The sequence below is a fragment of the Coturnix japonica genome, chromosome 1 (genome assembly GCF_001577835.2).
Source record: "Coturnix japonica isolate 7356 chromosome 1, Coturnix japonica 2.1, whole genome shotgun sequence".
Lineage (NCBI taxonomy): Eukaryota > Metazoa > Chordata > Aves > Galliformes > Phasianidae > Coturnix > Coturnix japonica.
In genome coordinates this window covers 83,322,495-83,350,307 of record NC_029516.1, presented here as the reverse complement: position 1 = coordinate 83,350,307, position 27,813 = coordinate 83,322,495, and the positions used below count along the sequence as shown (strand labels likewise).

At 38.3% G+C, this 27,813-nt stretch overlaps 1 protein-coding gene across 2 annotated transcripts; it reads right to left on the bottom strand.

Moving 5' to 3' along the window:
* Nucleotides 1-1,630: 1,630 nt before the first annotated feature.
* Nucleotides 1,631-17,995, bottom strand: POU1F1 (POU class 1 homeobox 1). 2 transcript variants are annotated; one of them, XM_032448388.1, is made up of 7 exons: nucleotides 17,854-17,995; nucleotides 15,583-15,732; nucleotides 14,305-14,439; nucleotides 11,984-12,229; nucleotides 10,295-10,459; nucleotides 8,803-8,863; nucleotides 1,631-4,831 (listed from the first exon to the last, which is right to left on the bottom strand). In XM_032448388.1, exons 1-7 carry the CDS (start codon nucleotides 17,993-17,995, stop codon nucleotides 4,618-4,620), a joined length of 1,113 nt encoding a protein of 370 aa, XP_032304279.1. In that variant the 3' UTR covers nucleotides 1,631-4,617. The 2 variants fall into 2 exon arrangements, with proteins under 2 accessions (XP_032304279.1, XP_015735465.1); XM_015879979.2 differs by lacking the exon at nucleotides 17,854-17,995 and having other exon boundaries at nucleotides 11,984-12,225; nucleotides 14,322-14,439; nucleotides 15,583-16,119.
* Nucleotides 17,996-27,813: the final 9,818 nt, after the last annotated feature.

The window sequence follows — 27,813 nt, the reverse complement described above, 5'->3', positions numbered from 1 at the left end:
TTTTCAGGATCTGTAAGGTTTCTGATATCATTTCTACTTTTGGTTTTGCAGAGCAGTACCAGATCTGCTCTCCTACTTAGTATTTCTCCTTCTCTTGCCTTTTAAATTGTTAAAATCCAAGCTTAAAGTCACAAAGACAGCAGGTAGGGTCCAAAACTTTTGACTAACCTGCTATCCAAATTACACCACCACTTCATTGTTTTTTTTATAATAGCCCCATTCTTAAACATTAGTTTACCTTTGACCCAAGCAATAAAGAAGTGTAACATTTATTGAGCATTTACTGAAGTTGTCTGTGGGCCTTTGACTCAACATTAAGCATAGATTTTGACTAAGTTTGCATTTCCTTCCTCTTGAAAGGGAGTTTTTACTCTTAGGCATTGAAGGACAAACTAATGCGAAGTTAAGTATAAAGTATTATTGATTGTATTTGGGTTGAAGACCAAAACATGTGACCCTTCTAAGTGAAGTGCACACTGTCCTTTCGGTAGCTGTTAAAACTTTGATGACAAGCTTTTTCCCCTATCTGCAGGGCCTGTGAAGTGCAGTAGTGAAGGCATTACTATATTGTATTGGAACAACTGCTTATCTGAAGGCGTCATCAAGTTCTATCAGTGTTTCTGGAAACAGTTATTTAAAGTTCTGCAGCCTTAATTTATATGAAAATCTTTCAGTAGCAGAGTAAAGTGTTTGCAGTTATAGTCAGTTACATATTTTATAGCATTCTATAACCAGACTACATCCCCCTGCTATGAAACAAGTTCTTTTAAGATTATTTTTAGTAGACTAAAACAACAAAGAAACCAACTCAGTCCCTCATACTCCTTTATCCTTGTTGACACCTTAACAGCAACTGAAAGTCTTTTATCCAGGAAGAATAACACAATTGCTTGATGCACCTAAAAACAGCGATGCTGAGGCAGACCAAAGTCCATCTCACACAGGATCCTACTTTGCTGGTGCCTGTAAGGAGTGCCCAAGAAAACACAAGAACAAGATAAATAAAGAAAATAAAGGTTGAAAGAGATATTAGGAGTCATCTATTGAAGTCAGCTAATTTCCAGAGAGTACCTGATTTTACCATATATGGCAGTTGGAGTGGCTTTCTCTTCTGCAGGCTCAACCACGTGAATAAATTGCTAGCACTCACATTTTCTTGTAGAGGAGTTCCACAATCTACTCCTCACCGCGGTGAGAATCACTACTTTTTTTTAATGTTTTCTTGGTGTTTTTTAACTTTACACATTGACTTAGTTCTTATATTATGCAGGTTGATGAACAACCTGTTTCCATCTTTTCTGTACAGCTTGTAATTCGGTAGATCACTACAACAGTCAATGTACGCTACATTTCAAAGAGATAAAAGTCCAGCTTACTTTATTATTCCACTTAACTTTGATCAACAGCTTTGTTGGTACTGGGTCTTTTTCTAAGTATACTGTCTCCTTCAGAGGAGGTGTGTGCCCCGGTGGTGCAGGTGGTAGGAATGCCGCATTGCAACACCAGAGGCCCTGGGTTCGAATCCCCCCTGTGGCGCAAGTGGTAGAAGTGCCGCTCTGCAGCACAGGAGGCTCAAATCCCGGGGGTTGGACTCGATGATCTCTAAGGTCCCTTCCAACCCTCACGAGACTATGATATTATGATACTATGATAAGAGCGTACATCACTCAGGAGACAGGTGAACCACAGGTTCTGTTAGCAGAATGTCTTGTTTTGTCCTCTATTCTAAGCTAATTACCTGACGTAATTTGAAGTAAAGTAATGAAGTAAAAACAACTTCAAATTCAAATGGCACAACCCCTATTTGTTGAGCAGCTACCTATCTTGCTTGTAGGCTTTTAAGACTAACTAACTCATAGATGTCTGATCTAGGGCCTTTTCTCTCAGTCAAGAGTGACTGATAACAATTAGCCAGTGAATGAGTTGTTCCTAAGAAAACACTGCATTGCCACTTACTCCAAGTCTAACAGCTGCAGCACATTAAACTGATTTCATCCCAGCTTTTAAATTTAATTTTATTTCATTTTATTTTTAAGCCAATTCTGCTCTGAATTGTTAGTATTCCCATGGCGACAGCTAGATGTGTTTAGGTGGTGGCTGCTTCTTCCACTTAAGTTTTTTTGTCCCTCTCCTGCAACACATGGCATTGTGTGTCAGCTTTCATTTTATTTTGCTAAGCTTCTGCAATTAGCCTTCACTTGTGAGGCTTTGTGGAAGACAAGAAATCACAATTTCATGAATTTCTCTCGAATTAACTTACAGCATGCTAAAGAGAATAAACAAATCTGCACAACACACAGCTAAAAAATGTATTACCAAAAGAGAACTACAAACAATTATGTGGAAAGCTGAATGAGCAAGAATACTTTATTTGGGGAGGAAGAGAACATTCAGGCTTACAGCATCAATAGGAGGCCTTTTATAATCAATAAAATAACTTACAACATAAATAAAACTCATATATGTCAGTAGTTTCAACATACATACAACACTAGGCTACATAACATCAGAAGTACACAAATGCAGGGACATCGAGTGTCAATCTTCTTAAATGTGTTTATCCTGTTGGAAAGCTCATCATCTGTCAACACGCACGCAACTGGTAAAGGCAGAGGCATGGTCTGTGCTGCTGTGGGTGAGCTATGCTAGTGTTGAGAACAACCTGGAGAGTGTATATGGCATAATTTCTCCCATTTGAATGATTAGATTGGAGGCTGCTTCTAAATTAAGAGGTTGTAGCAATGCAATTAATCCATAAAAATATATTTCCTTAATCCAGAGGTCAAACTTCCACAGTTGAATAAGCTTACAGTCACAGTAATAGATGTCAGAGACAATTTAGCATGCAGGAGTGTGAAAACACAATTTGTCCATGCTGATTCTAAGTGATCATGAACAGTAAACCTCTTTGCTTTCTGTGGGCCTATTATTTAGGCATTTTCTAAATCATCAGGTCTATTTAATGGAAAAAATAAAATTTATCAGGCCATTACTGCTTGCATGTATTCACTTAATTTCAGTCCTGGGAAAAGTGTAAAATACATATGTGGTAATGGACTATTTAATAACAACAAGCAGGGCTGATGAGATGGCTTGATAATCTGTCCCTGGTGAGTACTAAAGTCCTTAATTTAGTTTCTTGGTGTCTGGCTTTCTAATAGGTGGAGCTCTGGCACTGTCATTGATTTTTGTTTGTTAGCTTGTTACTGTGGGGTTATTTTGTTAGTTTTTATTGTTCTTTTTTGCCTGATTGTCTTTCCAGGCTACAGGATGACAAGGGGTTACTTTCAGTTGTTGGGGTGTAAGAAAATGGGAATGTACAGTGCAATAAATGCTTTGGCTTCTTGTTTCAAAGCAAAAAAAAAGCCTTGTTTTTTCCCTTGATACACTCTCTCATTTAAATATGTCCACAAAAGGATTTAATCTTAAAAAAAAAATACAAGGTAGAAAAAGCCTGAAGTAACAATTAGTTGATCATTCCCTACTTTTCCCCATCAAACCGTAAATTCTCAAGGAGATAGCTAATCCTATCCAAGCTGGATCTTAAAGCATGCAATGAATTAGCAGGAAATAACTTTCATAACTAGCATTAGAAAATGTCATTTCAACTTGGCACCTGTTTAAGGTAGTGGTACACTGAACTGAGCACACAGTGGGAGCAGTGTTGACACCTCAGTATTGGTAAGCTTATTATACCATAAATAAAGACAGTAGCTATGGTGCATCTTTCATATCTTCACTTTGAAAAGACACAAGGTAGTCACCTGAAGTAGTTCAGTCAAGGATGTACAGCAGCTGTGAGCTTGTCCCTGAATTTCATCCAGTTTTTGGAAGGCAGCTATTCATTCCTCATCTTATCTTGTACTCCTCTTCTGCCTTCCTGGATCACTCACATCCTGTGACAGTCCTCCAGGCTCCCATCTTTGGCCATGGATAGATACTCAACAATAACAACACTGCAGGCTTAAGATCATTTCTTCAAGTTCTCCCTCAAAGTTCTAAATTCTTTTTGATGTTAAATTCAGGGAATTCAGTTTTCAGCACTGGGAGTGGGACAGTGTAATGTGCCTAATGGGCTCATAATCTCACAAAGGTTAGCTCAGTGAGATAGCTACCGTGGACTGGGGGTATGACCTGTGCATAGACAGGCTGAGGCAAAAATCTTTCACGAACTACAGCTGCTTACACCAAGCTTTGTAATCTTCCTTCATGAGTAACACAAAGGATTTATTTTTTTTTTCCTCATGCTTAGGTTGCCTACAATGGGGGTTCTCTGTTAATCATTCAGTACAATGTGGACTCAGTGAAGGCGCAGCATAGGGAAACTGCAACTACATGTTCTATTTGTAAAACAATTCTGGTCAAGTAATGCCCAATAGGTTCCTTGAAGTCAGGCCTTCAACACTTCAGATATATGCAATGTTGTTTTTTTTCCCCAACCTTTTACAATGAAACCAGGCCTTCCACACCAAATTGTATCTGAAGCTAGCTAGCTTGTAAAGGAATCAAGTGATTTACCATTTTTTTCTTCATGGATTTTGTCTTGTTTTGTTTTGTAAACTACAAAGTACTTAAAATAAAGCAAAACAGAAATCCAAAGCTACTCATGAAAAAGCTTTACCGGCACTCATGGTGCTCCTTGATAATAGAGCTAAAGGCGTTCTGATGCAGGCTTGTTTTCACTCTTTTTTCCCTTTGTCTTCTGTTACAAAACCAAACTCTCACAACTTCTTTCTCAAGGTTAAGCCCCTCAGCCATCCTCATGATTTCCTGAGAAGAAGGCTTGCTTTGTTCTCCAAAGTGCCTCTCCAGAGCTTCTTTGGCAGCAATACTGGATAAAGGGACAAAATATTGCTTTTAGAAACTTTTCTGACACATTCAGGCTTTTTCTGTAGTACTTCTGGAAATCAGAAATGACAACTGCAGTGTTTTAGTGGTTATCATCTTTCCTAATAATCAAATATCTGCCATAACCTTTTCTTCGCAGTCAGCAATGACTAATGTTGAGTGGTACCAAAGACTATTATCTTTCTATAGTGTCAGATGGAATTTGCTTCCTATTTTTGTTAATGTGTTCCCAGAAATGAAAGTATCTGTAACATTTTTACATAGGAACAGCAGGACAAAACCAAAGCGGGCTTAAGCAGTAGCTATAATTTCTTTGGACACAAGAGGGCACCTTATGCATTATACTGGAAATAATTTGAAAAGGTACGAAATACTGGCTGGAGTTCCTATTGCTTCAACTGTAATATGTTGGTGGTCTTTCATTTGTGTGTGCATTTCGCCATATTTAGCAACATTACCAAAACCACCTAATTAATATCATAATGTTCTACACACACAGAGATGCATAACCTTACTGTTGTGATACAATAAGGAGAAATGCTTTCAAAGTAAAGGAGCAGAAAATTAGACTAGATATAAGGAAAAGGTTTTTTACAGTAAGGGTCGTGAAGCACTGAAACATTGCCCAGAGAGATGGTGGATGCCCTATCCATAAAGACACTCAAGGTCAGGCTGGATGGGGCTCAGAGTGCCCTGATCAAGCTGTAGATGTCCCTGTTTATTGCAGGGGAGTTGCACTAGATGGTCTTTTAAGGGTCCCTTCCAACTCAAACCACTCAGTGCTTCTACTAATATTTTTTGACAAAAAGTTTTTTTAAAAACTTCCTAATAAAAACAGAAAATAAAATAGCCTCTACAACTGTAAATTACCAGGTCCTTCAAGTTTTCAAACTGAGGTTCTACATGCCTTCAAAGAAATAGTAAACATCTTATATGTTTTAATATATTGGGTATAGTCCTGAGCTTCCCCTCAGCAGCCTGTGCCCTTGACAGCCTGCCATATTTAATAGCCTTAGTGTAATGAGGGTAGATATAAAAGCAAAAATAATAAGAAGCTTGACTTCCTCAGCAGCTGTTATAAAGCAAGAACAGGAAATCCTATAATGTTAGTGGAACAGTCATCAGGAGGTTTTTCTAGATCTTGGAAAACACCTGAACAGTGTTGCTCTAAAATCAACAGCTCTGCAGGCCATAGTGGGTAAGGGTCTGGCACAGTCCTTTCTCACTTGAAAAGAAGCTGAGAAAGAAAAATGGTCTTCCATGAGTAAAGTTTTGTCCCTAGTGAAGTGCTGTGATTGGCAAATAAGCAATGAAACATTTCACATCTGTTCACTCCTAGCTGAGAAGCATCCTGTTAGAGGAATATATACTTTGAAAGACAGAAAGAATTCATATCTTCATTTTCTTTCTTATATAAAAAGGCAATATCATTCAAAAAAGCAAAGCTCAAGTTGAGTGTGAGAGGAGAAGGTATGAGTTGTCACTGTGGGGCCATAGAGCAGCCTACATATCAGGAAGATAGCATTGCACAGAGAACATGATTGCTATCCAAAGAACAGGCACTTTGCTGCGAGAGGTAGATCTTGACAGCACCAAGTTTGTGCACTAAAGTGGCCAAATCCCCTTCCTGTGGAAGGATTCTACAGCCTCTTGGAGGCACACACTGGTGAGTCTTCTTCACCAACAATTACAAGAGTCTAGGATATTGAAAAGGAAAGGCTATACCTCACCATCTCTTGCATTGTGTTCTTTGTTTTCCCTATTTGGTAATTTTTTTTTCAATCACCCAGATATCTGTTGGAAAGACCACACAGCAAGATACATAAGGCCCATGAGGCTCCTGGAATCCACTGATGATAACTTCCTGGTTCAAGTATGTACAGTGATATATTGCCCGCTACCTGTAAAGGACCCCATTGCTCAACAATAGTTGCAGTTTGGAAATATGGGGATCCCATAAACCCTGGGATTTGCCCAGGGAGGATCTTTCCTAAGGGGGTAATTTTCTCCCCCTTACACCAATTGAACATATTCCATAAGAAAGACATCTTTTTTTTTTTGGCTGTATCCACAGTCTCCTGGCTGGCTTGCCAAATATATGATGACAATAATGAAAAGATGGCAGTTGTAAATACCCAAAAGGTTACTTACAGAAAAAACTCACCCATATGGAAGCCTTCAGTCTGCTGGAAACCACTGAGGCAATCTCCACTGAGGAACAATTTCCAAGAGATGCTGCCTTAGTGGTGGTCAGCCCTTAAATGAGATCTAGAGGAGGTGGAGTCAAGCTCCACCCCTTCTGGGAGCACAGCTAAATTACTCTCACCTGTGCTCCCACAGCTGACCCAACACTTGCCTCAACTGATTAATCAAAGATTCAGGCTGTGATTACCAATTTCCCATACAAAGTATTGGACAGACCTACCAGAGGTGAAGTGTTGCTGGATCTGCTGCTCACCAGTGTGGAGGAGATCATTAAAGATGTTAAGACTAGAGGCAGCCTGGGCTGCAGTGACCATGTCCTGGTTGAGTTTGTGATCTTGAGGAATGTGGGCCTGGCAAAGAGTGAGGTCAGGACCCTGAAGTTCGGAAGAGCAAACTTCAGGCTGTTTAAGGAATTGTTGGCCAAGATCTCCTGGGATGCTGTCCTTAAAGACAAAGATGTTGAGGAGAGCTGGCTACTCTTCAAGGATGTCTTTCTGAGAGCACAAGAGCTCTCCATCCCTCTGAATAAGAAAGCAGGCAGAGGAGGCAGGAAACTGGCATGGCTCAGCAAGGACCTGCTGGGCAAACTGAGGGCAAAGAAAGGTGCATACAAGCTCTGGAAACAAGGGCATGTCACCTGGGAAGAATACAGGGATGCCATCTGGACTTACAGATGTGGGATCAGGAAAACCCAGGCTCAGGCAGAACTGAACTTGGCAAGGGATGTGAAAAACAATATGAAGACATTCTACAGGAACATTAGCCAGAAGAGACAGGCCAAAACGAGTGTACATCCTTTGGTAAATGTAAAAGGAGAACTGGCTTCAATGGACAAAGAGAAGGCTGAGGTACTGAATGAGTTCTTTGCCTTGGTCTTCACTGGCAGCCAGGATTCTAATATTTCTCATGTCCCTGAGCCCTGCATCCCTAAACCTCTAGGTGGGGACCGGGGCAGTAAATCCTCCCCCACTGTAAGGGCAGAGCAAGTCCAAGGCTGCCTCATAAGACAGAATGTGTACAAGCCTATGGGGCCAGATGGCATGCATCCCAGCATTCTGAAGGAGCTGGCTGAGGTGGTTGCTAAGCACTCTCCATCATCTTTGAAAAATCATGGCTGTCAGATGATGTCCCAGATCACTGGAGGAAGGGACACATCACTCCCATTTATGAGAAAGGGAGCAAGGTTGTGGGTGCCCCATCCCTGGAGGTGTTCAAGGCCAGGCTGGATGGGGCCCTTGGCAGCCTGATCTAGTATTAAATGTGGAGGTTGGTGGCCCTGCCTGTGGTGAGGGATAGGGGTTGGAGATTCATCATCTTTGATGACCCTTCCAAGCTGGGCCATGCTGTGATTTTGTGATGATGAATTACTTGATATCAATTTCCTGGAAAATTATGCAATTCCATCTGATATAATGCAGAAATTTCCATATACAAAAAAACCAAGATGGTCTGCATCTATTTACTATATCAAAACTGTAAAATTGGGTCAGAATTGGAATGTTTTCATGTGTAAGTATGTTGTCATATTTTGTAAAGCCACTAATTGGGAAATGTATTGTGCTTGGAGCCTGTTGGGGTTTCATAGGGAGGTAGGTGTGCTTTTATTTTTCACCGGAATGTTTCAAAATAGTTTATCCTTCATTAACTATTCACAAATAGAAAGCAACACTTTGATTTCAACCCCCCCCCCAAAATGAAACTTCTTAGCTGAAGGCATTTCTAACATGTAACCTCATAAATATGTATAACCTTATGGTAGTTCTGCGCTTCCTCTTCCGCTCATTCACACCGACTTTTTCATTGTATAAAGCTGCATTAAAAACAAGACAAACAAAAACAAAAGAGCAGTTAACTTCCACAGGGAACAGAAACTGAGTGCAGTCATCACTGGAAAGAAAGAAAGTTTGCCTTTCTTTGAACACAGAAGAAAGTGTAACAGATACTACTGCTGAATGATGGGAGTGCACCACACAGCTATACTTTTTTTCTTTGAGAGGCTTGGTTATTTTACCTCCAGCTGTAAATAGTTATAAGCAAAAGCAGATTCAAAAGCACTGGCTCTGCCTCTGTGCCTGTGTACGTGGGGAGACGTGTCACTCCACTCATTTTACATACTTTCCTCCTCAGCAGCAGCAGTATGCAACCTGGATCCATTTCCATACCCCTCAGCTATCTCACTCTCTTCAAAAATGTGGCTGTTTTCCATCCCATTTATTCACCCTCCCCACTTTCTGCTGGACAAGTCACCCTTGCTTTCCAGAGGCCACCACCTTACTGTGCAGCTTGTGCCTGCATCAATGCTATCAAAGTCAGCAGCTGCTACACATTGCAAACCCCTTACAAGTAATCCTTACAGTGGGCTGACCACATTAGGAGAGTTTCTGGTTTCATTTGGTTCAAAGGAAACTGAACTGCATGGCAGAAGCAGCTGCTTAACAATGTTTCCTACTGCTGAGTGTAATGGCAAATCCAAAAGGCAGTATTAAATCTCTTTCTTCCTGTTCTAGGTGAGTGCTGCACAGTGACAGCCCTGGCTTTCACCGTCACCTCCAGGCATGCCACTTCCCCTCATCTCAATTTGTTCTGAATGAATTCAAATGAAAAGGCTGTCCCTTAAAATGACCTGTTTCTTTCACATCAGCCAACTTGTTCTCAATCAGCTTAGCCCAGGGAACTTCAGGACTCTCTCTACACATGGAAATTAACCAGACAAAAGGAAGGGAATCCTCTAGTAGCAAAAAGGTCACATTAAAAATATATATATATATATCTATGCCATGCTATTCTTCTTCGGGGCTTTAAAGGGCACTGCCTCAGCTAAACATGAATTCTGTACCCCATGGCAACATCTTAAACACTAGGCACTTGTAGGAAGTCCTCTGCTAGTGAAAGTCCCAGCTCAGTGCTTCATGGGCTGTCCTGCAGATCCTAAAGTAGAGGTAATCACTATGACTAAAGGAATAGAACTAGTTCACTGCAATGAGACTGAAGGAAATGACTTCCAGCAAGCAAGTGGTGTTTCTGTTGTTCTGTAGTCTCCATGCCTTACAGTTTACCCATCCAAATACTTTTTGCTCACCCAAAAAAGACACCAAAATTTAATACCTACCATCCTCACATCTTAATATCTAAAGCTAATTAAGCAAAACTCTCAGTTTATGGAACGCACATGTTAGTCCTTCAAAGTATTTATGGGATTGTGATCTACTTGCAGTCAATACTTAGAGGATTTCAACTCTACCTCCCACTTGTTCTGCTTCTTCCAGCCATTTGGACAGTATTGATTTCAGTTTGCATGCATTCTTAAAGCTCAGCTGCAAGTTCTCAAAGCGGCAAATAGTAGTTTGACTGAATTCGGAGCCGTGCAGAGCAGCCAGTGCTTCACCAACGTTGGTTTGTGTATAACCTGTCAAAATTAAGAGGAAAAAGTCACTCTGGAGCTTTCTACAGAGGGTGACTGTTCTTGAGCCACTGAGCCCTTCATTGTGGGCTCTTAGGAACCTTGTGTTCCTGTGGTGCACTGGTAAGGCCACACCTTGTGCTGATTTCATAAGTTTTACATCTCTGTGATGAGGGATCTCAGAAATACCCAGATCCCATACATTTCTGTAGCTGATGCAGTGGCATTAAAGCTACTTTTTGTCAGCCCTGCTGGTCTCCTGTTATCTGTTCTGATGGCTGAACAGAAACAAACATAATAGCACTGCACTTTACTCATGGGCACCAAGAACCCCTTTCAGTGCACCAATCAGTTTGTCTTGCCTTCCTGCCTGCCTACATCTGAGCCAGGATGGGCACAATCTATTTAGGTGCCAAATGTCTCACAAGGCTGCTTTTTGCTTCCCATTTGACTTCACTAACTGTGTCTCTCAGTCCCAGACCCACAGCCCATATGAACTCTGCCTTCTCTCATAAAATTCAACCTCAGATCACTTTTCCTCCATAAATTACATTTTTCCCACTAATGCATTAAGCTCAGCCTCACCACCTCTGAGCCATTTCTTCACATCAGAGCCAAGTTCTGCTCCCTCACAATTTACTGCATCAAGATACAGTAATAATTATAGTGATTAATAGCGTGAGGCCCAGATAATCTTTCCTGTGCTGCATCTGACACTAAACACATGATATACAACAAAACTACCTATGTTAAAGATTTTAAAACATAAATTTCTGCTTTAGTCCTTATTTTTATACCGCAAAGTAGAACACGAGATTTTTGTGGTTGAGATAATGCACAGATACATGTAACAAATGTGTAAATTGTTTTTTACATTTAAAAGGTGATTTTTTGTCAAAGGATGCCCTACAATTGTAATGATACAATATAATTTTATAAGCAATAACTTCAAAATTGCATCATTTTGTTTCTCACATCACTCTTGCTAGTTATCAGACAGCAACAGAGAAATCACTTGCTGCTGTCCATAGCTGTGGCACCAGAAAATAAAACAGGAAGAGCTAGTTCCCTGCTGTTGTGAAATATTTGCCATGGATGTCATCCATCTTGCATACTGAAGTAACATTGCACCACCTTGTGTGATGGAGCACTTCATGGGGAAAGGAATGGGTACAAAAGGTTAGTTCATGGGCTGCTCTCAGCTGCAGAAAATCTGTAACTGTATGAAATAACATACCTGCCACCAAATGGAACTTAATGAACAAGTATAAATTTTGTTTGCTCTTGTGAGCAAGACAAATAATTCATAAAGAAGGGATATTTAAAGTTACCTTTGGCACAGTAAGATGCAAAAAGCTGACATTTATTAATTCTTTGCAAGTTTTCTAGGAATGGAGGAAGTTTAGTCCTACCAGAAGGGATTAAAGTTATGGTGAGACAAGTGCATGGCCCAGACCATAAAATATTTAGAAATAATAGGGATCTCCTTGGAAATGTTCAGTCTTTTGTTGGCTGGCTAAAAGCACATACCCAGCTTAATTCTCCGCAGTTTGAATTCGTTAGCGAATTTCTCCAGTTCCCTGATTTCAGGGGAATCCATGTCCACAGGCTCTTCCACAGACTTGCTTTTCCTGCGGAATTCCTGCTTGAAGTCTGCAGCTGTGGGATCATCACCGAGGAGGGTCTGGTGCATGGGTGTGAAGCTGTGGCCCAGGGCACAGGAGCTGGCACTCAGAGCATGCTCAGGGAACTTATAAAGGCAAGGGGTCAGGCTACCTGAGCAAAACCCAAAAGAAAACTAAATATAGTTATTCTGAAACATTATTAAAAAGGTGCCTTTGTAATCTCATAGCCAAAGCTCATAATATTTTTTATATTTTTTATGTAACATGCACGAATGGCTACTCAAGAGAGAGGGTAAGATCTTCCAGAAGACCAAGTTTTTCTCTTATCCCCACATACAAAAGCAGAACAACATCTACTTTCTCATCTCACAGCCATTGCATTGGCAAAGTAGATTGCAAATAGTCCAGACATCAGCAAATATTAATCCAGATGTCCAGGCAAGATACACTGTAGGTCAGTCTGAAATTAATGCTTGCTATTTATTTCCACAGGCACTGTAACAGAGCACAACACTACTTGATAGAGCAAATTCTCAGCTACATGATTCTAGTTTTCACCTGCTATTTTCAACCTCTATTAGCTATGCATTTTCTCCAGTGATGAAAAAACTCAATGCCAAACTAATAGAAATCTTCACCAGCAGAAGTGACCCACTATTTCACAGCTGCTCTAATATCATTGCTTAAAAAATGTCTATGCAGTCCATCTTCCATCAACCCAAACAGATGGAAGTCAGAAGGTGCCAAATCCAGACTATGTGGTGGGTGTGGTAGGTCAGTTCAGTGAAGAAAAACAATGTGCTCCACAGTTTTCAACTGGCACAGTGCCTTGCATTATTGAGTTGCAAGAAAGAGGTTGTCTTCTTCTTTGACCTGATTCTGGAAGTTCGAGTCTTCAGCTTAGTCAGGGTCATCATGTAATGGTCAGAGTTTCAGGAAATCCAGAAGGATCACACCTTTACTATCGCAAAAGACAGCAAACGTCACTTTATCTTCTGAGGACAGAAAATCGAACATTTTCTTCACCTGGGAATTCACATCACCACTCCATGGACTACTGCTTTGACTCTGACTTGTAGTGGCGACACCACATCTCATCACCAGCAATGATGCCGTCCAGGAAACTGTTACTTTCAGCCCAGCATTGGTTAAAAAGTTCCTGACAAACTTGCATGCAATGTTGTTTCTATTTCTGTGTGAACAGTCATGGGACTCACCTGTCACAAACTTTGCCCTATTCCAACATCAGCACCATTGTTTCCAATGCACTGAAGCTGCTATTCAGCTCCATATATAGCTCCCTGGTCATAATCTGCCAATCCATGAAGAATTTTGTGGTGTGATAGCTGTGTGTGGCCATACAGAATGTAGCTTGTCTTTCACATCACTGTCACCACTGCTGAAATGCACCACCCACTGCCTCACTGTGCTCACATGCATTGTTTGGTCCCCATAAACATTCAGCAAGCGTTGATGAACATCAGTGTGTGCCATATTTTCCTCATGGAAAAAATCAGTGTCACACCTCTCCTTCATATGAACTTCCATGCCAGACATCATTTTGTCAGATTTCCCCTCTGTGACCATCTCACACTCTGTGACCATAATATCAACATCTGCCTCCGACGTCATGAGCCAACATAATAACATAGAAGACATTACTTCCGGAGCAATCTTCATGTCTTGGTTAAGGTTTAACATACGATTTGAGGAAAACCCAGAGAAAAACAATGACCATTTTATCTTAAAATGAAATTGCTTAGGGAGAAAGCTACCAGGTGCTACTTTTAGTTCATTTTTAACAGGCTTGACAAGGAGATTCAGTAGGAGTGAAAGCTCTTTTTTTTTTTTTTTTTTTTTGCTAGGTATTGCACCAATATAGAAAGAATTTCCAACTTGAAGGAGAGAAGACGTACTTATTAAGAAGAAACTAGAAGAATGAACCCTCCTTAGTGTTACCTGAAGTGAACAATAATCTCTAAGTCCTCAGGAAATCCTCAATTTTCTAAATGATGCAAACATCTGCAGCAGAACTCAGTTTCATTAGCAACCCCTCCATGTTCCTCCTCTACTTGTTTTCTTTACTGCTCTGTCTTTATTGCTAGAGATTCTACCCCATTGGAACATATAAAACATTATACATTACACACAGGGGAAAAAAAGAAAGAAAAAAAGAAAAGAAAAGAAAAGAAAAGAAAACAACAACAAAGAAATAAGGGAAAAGACAAGAAAAAGTGAAAGACTTGCTTTGCAATGTGCTGACACCATTTACTACATTGGGATGTGGCATGCTGCATGTCTGTAAGATGCGGCTCTGGGAGAGACTTGCTGATAGCATCTCTGGAGTTGCAGGCTTGATGCCTAGAGACAAAGAAGGATATTGCAGAAAGGAAAGGAGAAAGATGAAGATGCATTTATTTTAGAACAAAACAAAATAAACTTCTGAGCAATACCTAGTTTTAATATCTATTATTTAATACCTATGGATTTTACCTTGGGTTCTGCACAATGCCAGGAACACTTGCAACAAACGTGAATTTATCCATGAGATGAGAACATTTGAATATTTGCACTACTATCTGTCTCTAAGAAGTCTCTATGCAGATATATTCATCCATGCTGATTTACTGTAGTATTTTCATCAATCTTAAGTGAAATCAAATGTGGAGTTTGATCTGGATTGTCTTTGAGTAACATTTATCTTCTGGGTTGCATGTTAATTTAGCTCTGTTTCACTGAACACTACTTAAACTTGCACGGGGTAACTTAGCCTAAGATGGGAGGGGGATGCTAGAATACCTGTAAGTGTAAAAAATACATGATCATTTGTATGAAATAATTAATACTGCTTTATAGGAGTTGGAAAATCATACAGTGACTGAAAGCGTTTCTGGCTTTAAAGGCTATCCCAATGTCTTTAAACTGGTAAAAAGTATAAAAATAAGAAAATTACTTTTGATTGTAGCTCTCTGTTTCTAATCTTAATCCTAAATTTTGTTGTTATTAAATACAAGGTTACTGTTCATGATACTACTTATACTATGATTCTATACACATTAGATCATCTTCGGCACAGAATATTTGCCTTGACATCTTTATGACAGAAATATGGCAGCTAACAGTAGCTTCAGTAAACATTGTGTAGACTCATTGCTTTGTTTTTCCCATTTGATCCTGGTATCTGGAGACAAATAAAAGAGTAGGATCCAGGACCCCAGATACTGGTCTATCAGATAAGTAATTCCTGATCCCTTTAAAGGCAAAGAGGTCATAGTTAAGCAAAAAGAGCAACATTGCCCCTGTCTTAAAGAAAGAAGTAAGACACAGAGTGCTGAGAGATACAGAGTTTTAAGTTTAAAACACTGAACACTAGTTTGATAACCTCTTCTGTAGTGCCTTAACTCCAGTCCTGACTTTAAACAACTGTTCTGAACTTACTTCCCTAAAGGAAATTTGACCAAACTCATTATGCTAATAGCTCATTCAATTGAGGCTGCCTCTTACCTGCCATCACCCCATAGGTAGAGGGTTGGTTTCCATAGTGACAGGAGGGCACAGAGTAGTGAAGTCCTGCTGACATGTTTCCCAAAGTCATCATGGCAAAATGGAGATGGGAACATTTGGGAGTTTGGATCAAAGACAAAACAGACGGGACTGGTAAGAAAACGCATGAGGATTCAAGATACATCCTTTCAGTTCAGAGTTGGACAATATCCTTGTATATAGTTCTCCTGTAAACATTTACTCTAGGACATAACCATCTGGCAATCTCTGCGGAGCAAAAGTCAGCAGTTTATAGCTCAGTGAGATGAAGAGATGAGTATTTCAGGCCTATGCTCAGCAATCTCCCAGTGCCTGAAAAATCAGACAATTTGTTGCTCATTGCAAAATACATGGTTGTTTTCCATGTAAGTAGGCAGCAGAAGTACATACAATCCCCTCTAACAACCATTGTAATATTGTAAATTCATATTTGTGAATGTGAGAAGCTGAAGTTCACATCACACATTCCAGTTGTTCAGAGCAATATGATTAATTAGGGATTAGTATCTGTTCTTTTAGAACAGTGATCATAGCTGTAAAATGCCATTTACACTTTTACATATACAAACGCTACTGGAACAGTCATACCTGTACAACTGCAAGCTCATCCAAAAGAGAGATTGAGTTAATAATTCCCATGCATGTAGAGCAATACAGCTTTTCCATTGATATAACATCTAGGTGCTTACTTGTAGGTGTTTCTTTTTCTATTATTATTTCATAATCCATAATCAAGATAATTTTATGCTTAAAATTGCCATTTTCAACTGACTAATCAGGATTTAATACAAGGTAGGGGGGAAGATGATATTTGAATTAAATAATATCAACTTAACTGCAGAGGATACTGCAGAATATTAAATATATGATGCAGTATACTTCTTGAACAGGAGTATACTCATCTTTATTTAATAATGGAGGAATACTGCATGCTGTTTAATAAATTTCTACATTTAAGATACATCATTATTCAAAATTCTCTGTTTCTACTGTTTTGCACAAGTTTTCTTTATCTGTTTCCACCAAAATGGCATTATTTAATGCAATTTCTGGATCTACTTATGAAATTCTGTAAGCTTACTCACTGTAAGCAGCACCTTCTGTCAATTCTGTTCTCAGATGGTCACCTGCTAGATGTGAGGCTGTGAAGAAAATTCCACCGATAACTGTGGTCCTTGAATTCTAACTACTAAGTATGGAAAACCTAAAACACACCTGTGGATGCTTTTTGTAGCACTGATTGTCACCCCATATATTTTTTGTAGATCAGAACAAGATGGATAAATAAACAATATAGAAAACACTGCTATGATACAGATTAATTATTATGGCCTCAAACAAAATTTTAACTCTATTATCCCCTACTTCTACCACTACCCAAAAACTGAGTTACGATATTTTGAGCTTCCTGACTGGAGTATGAGATTGCATTATGTATTACCGATGCTCAGTTTTCATTATTTACATGCTTTTTCATATTGTTAAAATATTTTATTTCCAATGCATTTCAGCAAACAGATTTTTCCGGGGGGTTTCCAGTAAAGCTCTTACCTTTACGTAGATTCAAATAAATCAAAGCGATTTATATTCCTGAAAGTTTTCAGTAACTCCTGTATTGCAGAATACCACTCCAGAAGATCTGAGGCTGCAAAAAAAACTGTCTCCCCCATCTCTGATACTTTATTGTTTAAATGCAATTATTTGGATTATACACACAAACGCAAATTTCCAAAATGTAGATAAGATTTCTGTCACCAGTTTTGAACCTTAGATGTTATTTTATTCAGGAGGTAATTTTTTCTCTCCCTTCTTGAAAGCTCCCACGAGTAATATTACACCTGCTTTATATCTATTTTCCATCTAAAGTAATTTATATGATCAAAATTTGCAGTTGCACAGAAAACAGACTTTAAAATATTTACATGACACCACTGAAGACTATGTAGGCACAAAAAAAAAGATGTCAGCATTAAACCTGTTCTGAGTTACTGTAGTGACTGATTTTAGCCTAATATTTTAATAAACTGGGAGAAAGTTAAAATTTGGCTGAAATGAAAGCATTTAGCGTGTTCCTGATTTATGCATGATGCAGCTTTGTGAAAATGCTTCCACTTTAAAGTAGCATAGCACTGATATCAAAAACTTTAAATGCTGTAAAACTTGATGCACAAATATAATCTAAAAGCACTACAAATGAGCGTTACAGAGAGCAATATTATTTTTAAAAAGTACCTGTGGAGACAACATTGGTCGCATGGTTAGAAACGGGCAGGCACTCTGCTGCGCTGTGATGCATTATCAGAGGCAGGGAGGGAGGAGAGTCAGAATTCAAGGGTACAAAATTGTCGGATGAAGCAAATGCTTGGCAAGTCATGCCCTCAAACAGGTGAAAGGCAAAGAGCCACCTTTCCCCTTTTTCTAACTGAACAGGTCCTGAGCGATTAACGGCAGCTCCAACTCTACTCCAATCTTTGCACTTGTATATACATATACAGAAGGACTCCAGAGAACAGAGAGGTCGTGTGCAGGTATTTATACCACTAGAAAATCCCTTTATCCATTTTAATGTTCTTTTCCCAGCAATATTGCCGTCCTGCTATAGAGCCTCCTTCCTTCCCACACAAACATAATACATGTCCAATTAGCGGGGGGAGAAGAAGAGGGAAACCAGAGACACGATTTGACAGATATTTTCAATTAGGTCTTTTGTGAAGAACAATGACCAGAAAAAGATATATAAAAGCGTTGTCTCCAAACTCGGTAGCCATCAGACAGGTACGTTTAATACTAAGTAGGTTTCCACAGTTAACACCTGCCCCTGGAATCTCATCCATACAATTGTGTGGAAGACAACCTGGCTGAGAGCTCAATCAAAAGTCTGCAGAAGTCAAGAGTTATAGCAAAATACTCCAAGTTAGCTTAATTCCCAACAGTGATCACTTGTCTTGTCATACAAGTATAAATAACAGATGCACAATATGGGGAAACTCTGTCAAAGAGGAAACTGCTGAGCAGATAGCTTTACTTAAGCAAGATCTGCTAAATGTTTATCTAACATAAACTCTTGGAAAAACCCATAGTAATACATAAAATTCATTCACAGCTCCTATTGCTAATTTATATTACCACAGCATCTACAGTCTCATACAGAGTGTTCTGGCCTTTAATTGTACTAGATACCAAGTAAAAGCTGAATATTTTTCAAAACATAACTCACTGTTTCAGTGATTTGCTGTTACAAGACTGGAATGACTTCAGAGTAGTAGTGAAGAGCATTCATATTAACCAGTAAATGATGAAAAATCACTGCAGTACACCAGAGTCATATATTCTATGTGTATGACAGGCTGAAAAATGAAGCAGATGGTCCATGTCATTTACTTTACTGTTTAGGAGGTAAAATGTATTGATTTGAATTATGTTTTTTGTACTATTATTTATTTATTTATTTATTTTTGTAACTAAAGATGGTCTGAACATAAAGATTACAATATTTTGAGCATAAACCTTCTTTGGTATTCCAGACTGGTTCAAATACCTGAAGTAGGATTCTGGTGGAACAGACTTCACATGTGTTGCATGCATAGCAGAGATCATATATTTTATCAGGTTGTTTTTGTCTTTGTTTTTTGCTTTTTGTTTTTCCATGCAGAATTCTTGATATTATCTTTCTATTTTGTGAAAGGCTGTGTTTATGAGTGTTGAGAAATTTCAGAATTACAGCATATAGCAAATTGCATATGTGCTTTAGCAGAGGTGAAGCTCTAAGTTCATAACTACTATCCATATATGCACATCTTCATTTCAAAATTTACAAAAACCTTGAAGTAGTAATTATGACATTATGGAAGATAATGCCAATAAATGAAATGTCATTTGTATTAGTTTGGGCTTGGCTCTATGTATATTGAAGTCTGAGAACTGATGTGCACATTATGTTAACTAATGAATGAGAACTGAGCCTTAAAGTCTAGCATTTCGTTCAGCTGAGCATGTATTTGGAACACATGAAATTTTCAGATCAGGGCAATGCACAGAAGGAAACTAAGGCAAAGTCAACAGCACTGACATTGTTTTTGACACCTTACAAACAGCTCTGAAATAGTATTTCCCTCTTATGCCATAAATAATTTCAGAGCTCCAATGGTAGATCTTGTCACACTTACCAAAGTGCTATACATAACTGAAAGTCAATAAACTGTAAAATTTCTACTGGAAACTCACAAATAGATTCAGAGAAGCTGTGGCTTGTCCTCAGGTGAAAGATGGAGCTCACTGCCAGATTACCATTTCTTCTTGTGATCAGGAGACCTACTTAGTCTTTGATCTTTAGAGACATGTACAGCTTGTTAGAAGAGATGTCAGTAGGTTCATGAAGGGTATTGACCCACAGAAACTTGGAAAATACATGCAACCAGCAATCCTGAGTCAGTGAACTTATCGTTAGAGTACAGAAAAGAGTTGTTTTGTGACATCAACCCAATCGCCTTCTCAAATAAATTTGCCATTTCACTACAGTGTTATATTTCACAATGTGGAATTACTTGGATTTTAAGAATATGTTCATGTAACATTGCCTATTTCTCATTATAACCAACAACTTCCTTATTTTTATTTTAATTTCTTCATTAAGACCGTGCCTTTAGTCATATTTTCTTTAGTTATTTGATGGCATTTTTGAGATTTCTGAATATCCAGACTAGGTATTTGACAAATTTCACACTCGTCAGACAGAGCAAAGGAAGTCACTTCCAACAAAAATAGAACCTCTCTTAAAGCTTTGCTAAAGCTTTGGTTGTAACTGTGAAACCTGCTATTATTTTTATTCTACCAAGAAGAATTCCTTCGTGATGAATCCCTAAAATGTTAGCCATGCTCAGCTGTTTAATTAGATTTCAGACTCACTTAAAGAAAATTACTCTGTGACTCTGTAATTTCATGGTCAGCTTTAAATTCTCTCTGACAGCAGATGTGTTTTGCCAGTATTTGCTCTTACTAACCCATCTGGATCTGCAGTAACAGATATTCTTCTGATAGTTTTAGGAGGTCATGGGGTCACATGGATCTGAGAAGGGCCTCCTGACTGCTATGCTGATATTTCACAAAACAGTGCCAGGGTTTTGTCCAATGACATCATCATCGGAAGTGTCAAAGACCAGACTGGGTGATGCTCTGAGTAACACAGTCTAGTGGAAGTGCTCCTGCTCATGGCAGGGAGACTAGAAAAAGATAGCCTTCGAGGTTTCTTTCAACAAAAAACACTCTGTGAATCTATGACTCTCATTTCTGGCCAGAAGAATCATAGAATCACAGAATCACCGAGGTTGGAAAAGACCTACAGAATCATCAAGATCAGTTGTCCACCAATGATCAATAGTTCTCATCAGCACAACCTCTAAACGTTCCTTAAGCATGCTAATAATAAGCAAAAGAAATGATACAGGGCTCCTCTCCTGTGTCAAGAAGGAAGAAGAGTTTGGGGCTGGGGAAGTTCCAAGATTCGACAAAAAGCAGTTTCTCCCTTCTGAATACACTCACGGAAGACCGAAGCTCTTCCAGGCTGGTAGAACACAAATTGAAGACCCAGGGTCATGGTTTTTAGTTTGGTTTTCATTCTTAATTTCACAGGACTGTAAAGACTTCCCAAAACATTTTATTTTCTCCTCAGAAATCATCAGGATGCAACAACTTACCTATAGTCTTAGAGCAGAAATACCCTATCTCTCTTCATTATATCACTTACATCTGTCTGCTCTCCAAACGGCATTCTTTGGACAGATCTCAAAATGAAGAATAGAACTGTATGAATTACTATTACCCTCATAAATCTGAAGAAGCATCTGAATCTCAGCACTCAGCAACCCAAGTTTGGGAAGATTATGGTAACTAAATGAATGTGTTCTTTTCTGGTGAGAGAGTGCTTAATAAATAAGAAAGACCTCAGTGCACACACAGAAATGGACTACATAATATACTTGGAAGCCACTAACACCCAGAGGCCCTCATTTATGAGTTGTCTTCAAGGATTTAAAAATGAAAGTGTTATCATTCAGCTGAGGATTTCTGGCAGCAGTTTCAGACCTGCAGCCACCAACCAAAAGAGTTTTTGTCTTTCTCACACTTTGTTACACTTATGAGTGTCATCAAAACATGAAGGTAGCATTCTGCCCTGAGACAAAGACCTGATTCTCCAACATGATTGTGATAAGATGTTGGTACATATCCCAGCAAAGACCATCTGCTCTATTCTGAGTCTGCAGTTGAAACTGGTCTTCCAAGTGGCTACTATTTCTGTAAGGAGCACTAGGAAAAATAAATAAATAAATAAATAAATAGAATTTTAATGACAGGCATCTAATACACTGTCCATTATTGGATAATACAGAAATCACCTTCATTTATTTCCTTAAATAATCTTTAATTTTTACTTCACAGCAGAAGACTGGCTCTTCCCCCCCACCCCCCTATATCTGTTCTGATTGGATCTCAAAATACTGAAGAGACCTTTCAGAAGCCCTTTAAAGTTTATGTTTAGATAGAATTATGTCTTTTGTTTTCATGGCAGAAAGGTCCTTACATGTGGTTTTCTCAGCTCAGAGGTAGCTTTTCTTCCGTAAATTCCCAGGACTGGCTAGCAGAAAGCAGAGAAATTTTGCTCCACAGGAGCACAGTTTCTCTGTGCTCAAGAGACAACCACATGCTGATTAACACCTCTGCCAAGCACCACATTACTGCAAAGGAAACCAGACACAGTGTGGGTCTCAGTAGCATCGTTCATTCTTTCATGTTGTTTGGTCTCCAGCATCTTCTACTAAATAATATCCACATGCTGGAAACTCCTTTTTAGTTGCCCAGAGAACATGCATAAATACAAATACCTTCAAGAAGAAAATGCTAACAACTTCTGTTTCTATGGGATGCGGAATCTACCTGCACAGCCTGTCTGCTTTAACTGCATTTGGAGCCTGTTGGAAATTCTGTACTAGAGAAAAGCTGCAGATATAAGGCTTGTTTAAACTAAGAGCTTGTAGAGCTGGAAGTCTGTATAAATATAATCACTACAATAATCCTGATGCTGAAACATTATCCTTTCAAATAATCACCCATACGCACATTTACACTCTTAAGAGGCACACACGTACACATATCAACAATGCATTCTTGAGAAACTCCAATTCTTTTAGAAGTAATCCTCACTTCTGCTTTTAATGCCCATCTGGTGGGGAGATCAATTTAACTGTTACTTTTTTGGTACTATAACAGTTTTCATCTTTGTTACCCTGCATGCAAAAATTCCTGTTATATGTTTCATTTCTATTCAGAGTAGATAACTTCCTGGCTTTAAATTCATGGCTAGTTTCCAATGAGTTGGATAAAACTGTAACTTAAATTTAAAGAAGAAAAATACTTTTGGACTTGTTTCTATTTTGCCAGTAATGATCTATTGTTCCTATGTGATATAAAAGTGGATTGAACATTCTCCAGTTGTGCTCCAGATTTTCAAATAATTCCAACTCTTCTCAAGCTTTCAGTTGTATCCTACCCCTGTGTCGGTCATTACCTTAAATCACTTAACTCCTGGCACACGCCGCACTGCTCAGCAGTCATGCTAAGCTGAGAAATCTTGTGTAACTGTTCTGCATTCAAGCTCTGCCTGCACAAAATTGTATGCATCAGCACAACATAATGGAGGCCATTCCATGTACATACAGACTAAAAGATCCATACTGGGAGAGAATATGCACATCTCCTCCTCTCCTTGTGTCCACTTGGTAGAACATGATCTACCAAGCATTTAATACATTGGGATACAAACAAACTTCAGTGATATAGTCACATACACTTCAGCATTTTTGAAAGATTTTTATACTTACTGTAGTATACAACTGCTCTACAGGTCTACATATTTACACAGCTCTTCCCCAGAATTTTCCTATCCAGAAAGACATTTCACTGAAATCACTATATTTATGTGCCATTAAAATATGAAATAGAAAGAAGGCTATCGTGGATTCAAGGTTTACTTCCCACACAGTAAATGAGAAAGACATCTTTGAGTACAAACCCTGTGCATAGAAAAAAAAAAGATCTGTCGTCTCTTCTAAAATGTCAATTGACTGTCAGTGTACACTCCATGGATGGTTTCATCCACAAATGATGGGGAAGAAGGATTACAAATTATCATGGAAGACACTTTCCCAGGGACTAACACAATGCAGTTCACTTTTAAAGATACACAGAAGGCTTATCAGGTCTTGTTGCCAAATTCTGGCTCACTGGAGTCTGAGTAAAAAACGTGTAATTGCATTACAGCAAACAATAGCCCTAAAGCCCAATTTAAAGCAAGCAAGATGACTTGCTAAAGAGCAAACAGAAAGTAAGATTATTTGTTTCTCCAAGCCACCTGCCCTTACATTAGATCGTCCCCACAGAAAAGATTCTCTGAATGTGCGGCACAGGCATGATCTGTTACCAGCAGGGAGTGGCGGTGTTCCCACGGCTCTCAGAGAACAACTGAACACTGCTAGGGAGCGTACTAACCTACATTTAGTCTGAGAGATAAGTCTTGCAAACTTAAATAGCATAGATACACAAGTTCCACTGGTGTGTTCTATGTTCCCAGTTAGTCTAAAATATTACATATATTGCAAACAGGTTGCTGCAGAGAGAGACCCTGCATGGCAGTGAATCATGGAATCATAGGATGACTTGGGTTTGAAGGGACCTCAGGGATCATCAGGTTCCAACCCCACTGCTGCAGGCAGGGTTGCCAGCCTCTAAATCAAGAACTAAATCAGATTGCTAACCCATGGCCCTTACACTGCAATTCTAGTGAAAGCAGTGTGGCAACAGGCTACACACAGCCAGGAATGGACCCAGTCAGTGGACTAATACCAGCCATCCGTTTAGCCAAGTATGTGAAAAAGAAGATATAGTTAACATCTTTAATAATCAACATACTACCACTAGTAAAAAATTAACATTTGTTAAAAGCCAAGTTTAAACTTCAGATAAATAATGTCTGACTCATTTTCAAGTAATTCAGAACTTCCTTTTCAGTAGCAAAAGTCTATATTTCCAAGTAGTTTTTCATTTGAGAAGCTTTTCACTTTCAAGATAGAGCTCTTATTCCTTTTCAAATGACCTTTCTCAGATTTTCTTACATCACTTTGGAAAGGGTGCCTGTAATACCAGCAAGCTTTTATCATGTAAACCAGGCCTTTGCTACAGTATGCAGATCATTAGTCCTTTCCCAGTGTTGCTTTTTATATTACAAAACATTGTATCCTTGTGAAATACAATATAAGTATGACACTTTTTTATATTGATAAGTTATTGATATATATAATTATACATAAATATGTTTTTTTTTAATGTATCCAAATAAATAGAAAACATTGTTTTCAAAAAAGCTTTTGTGAATACACACAAGCATTGAATATGGTAGATACCTATGTCTGTGTGTGCTGGATAGTAAAATGATTGGAAAACCTGAACATTTAAAAGGTATACAGCATAGAAATGAATTCTAATCACTTGTACTTTAGTGTATCCTCATATATCCCAAAACACTTTAGTACATATGGAACATTTATATATCCCCTGCTTCTTAGTGTACTTATTGCTAGCAAAACAGTTTCTTCCCAAATGCAGTTAATAATAAAAAAGTCAGAAAGTTAAAAAAAATAATAAAAAATAATCAACGTAACAAACAAAAAAACTCACAGTCAAAATTAAAGTAACTAAATAAATACACAAAACAAGAACAATAAAAGAAGCAGAATTGATCAAGACTGGGTTTGAAATGTTCTAGGCATGTCCCTTTATCCCCTGAAGAGACAAAGCAACTAAGTGCAAAAGGGCTAGCTGAAGCACATTTGGGTAAACTATGTATTGTAAATGAGTAAGAAGTTAGAGAGAAAGCTTGCCAGAACAAATCTTCTAGCCAATCCCTCATTTAGTTAAACTCTCTCCAGAAAGTGCTTTGTAACCACCACATACCCTTTTTCACATATAAAGTCATTTCAAAACTAAAACCAGAATGATAGCATGTTCACTTGCAGCAGTTTTTGAATAAAATAATAAACTTCTTTATTTCAGTTATTACTCATTACAAAATCAATGAGTTTATGTAGAATATTTCAGCTTCAATGAAGAGTCACCAAGAATTTCAGAAACAATTACATTAAAAGCCTCATCTAATGCTCTGGGTACCTGCAATAATTTTTATAAATATTTCAGATCATATTTTACTTTACATTTTTGGGAGTTGCATTAGAATATAAATTTATAGATTTTTATTTTTTTTAATCAGCAATATACGGAATATATTTATATGGATTAACGTGTAGCAGGAAAGCTTCTATAGAAACTGTAGCATAAAGCATTCATACTTTTGGGATTAATCCAAATTTGTGATAATTTGGGTAGGCTTGATAGGATTCCAGTGTTACTCAGTAAGACTTACAGCAACAAAGGCATAAAATGGAAGTAAAGGTGAAATATGTGGATGTTTTTAATTTAATTTGAATCTTTCAAGGTTACTGCCTTATATTTTTAAAACAACCCTAACATGTTAGTTCAGAGTCTACACAAATACATTTTTCTCTTTTGTACTAAGATAACTATGATGATGATGCTTCATCCTGAAAAATTACATATACTCAACTAAGTTCAGCCTCATTAAAATGACAGATACAAGTAAGACAAAAAAGCAAAACTGGATTCTGAAATAAATGAAAAAAAAAAAAAAAAATTAAGGCCAGATTTTGATATCTTCACTGAGCACATTAAGCAGCAAATGCTCCCAAAATACTCCAGGAAACACTACTCAATACAAGTACAGCCAGCAAGGTCTGCTCTAAATTGGAATTTCTAATTTGCTAAAATGATTAGTAATGAGAACTCAATTATCTTTGCAGTCACAGAGCCAAGTGATAAAATAATTCTGCTTTCTTTCAGTATCAGTGTAAGATAAAGGTCATCACGTTGTTAAAAAGATCAATACCTAAAAGAGATTATTATATGAACTCCCAGAAAATTCTAGTCATCTATATTCATATCTGAACTTTGCCTGCACACACTGCATTGATGAATATTAGTGTATTAGATAGACAAACATCATCAGCTCAACATGGTCAGTAGTTTTGAGTTTCATTACCAAAAAAAAACATCCTGCAAGCAAAGTGATTTCATTAGCATATTCAAACCACTGACTGGTTCTGTCTGAAGGTCATTTAAAGTTATTTGAAATATGAGACAGTTTTAATTCTGAAATCTCAAATAACATTTAAAATTTATTATTCTTTTGGAACATACATAATAACCCCGAATAAAAATTAATCCACACAACTTGATTAATCATTATCCAACAGTGATAAACCTGAAAAGTGTACCTTCATGGTAAAGGAACAACCATCGTGGTATAATACCACCTCACCCTTCAGTATCTCCTCTTATCTAAACACTATTGTTTTACCTATTGACCCCAGAGATGTTGCTTGAAATTTATAGGTGAGAAAGCTGAAATGTTAAATAAAACCAATTGCCAGCACTGGGACAGCAGCCAGATCTGTCAACTTACATTTTGATCAGTGCTTCTTTTATAAAACTGTACAGCTTTTAAATGTAGTTCCATGCCACAGGAGAAAGTCTGAAATGGCTCCCTAAGTCAGTATGAGTATCCAAAAATTCCATTTACATTTTCCAGGGTGAGATCAGGGGGAAAAGAACCATGTTTGTCCAGCCTCTAAATTCAGAAGCCATCATCTAAGTAACGGGCTGGTTCAGTCTCCACATGAGTCGGCAGGGAAGAGATCTGTCCACCTACTCTGCCTTCACTTGTAAGTGGAAATTTGGGTTAGAGGGAAGAGATGTTTGATTTTTTTGTAAGATGGGGAATAAAATGATTTTCTCTATATACATACCCCTCTTTAATTATTGCTCAGGAAAAAGTGAACATCTTCTCAGAATAAACACAACAAAGCTCAAACAATAATAGTGAAGTGATTGGCATAAACAAACAGCATGGGACTATGAGAATCATTTACTGTCTTTAAGCATTCAAATCTGTTTCCTTCTCTCCACGGTGAGCATTTTAGTGCATCTGGTTGGAATTATGTTTACAGCTTTACCACAAAATTGCTGCTCTGGTAACTAGCACCCAGATTTCTTTTTAAAATCCCCACCAAG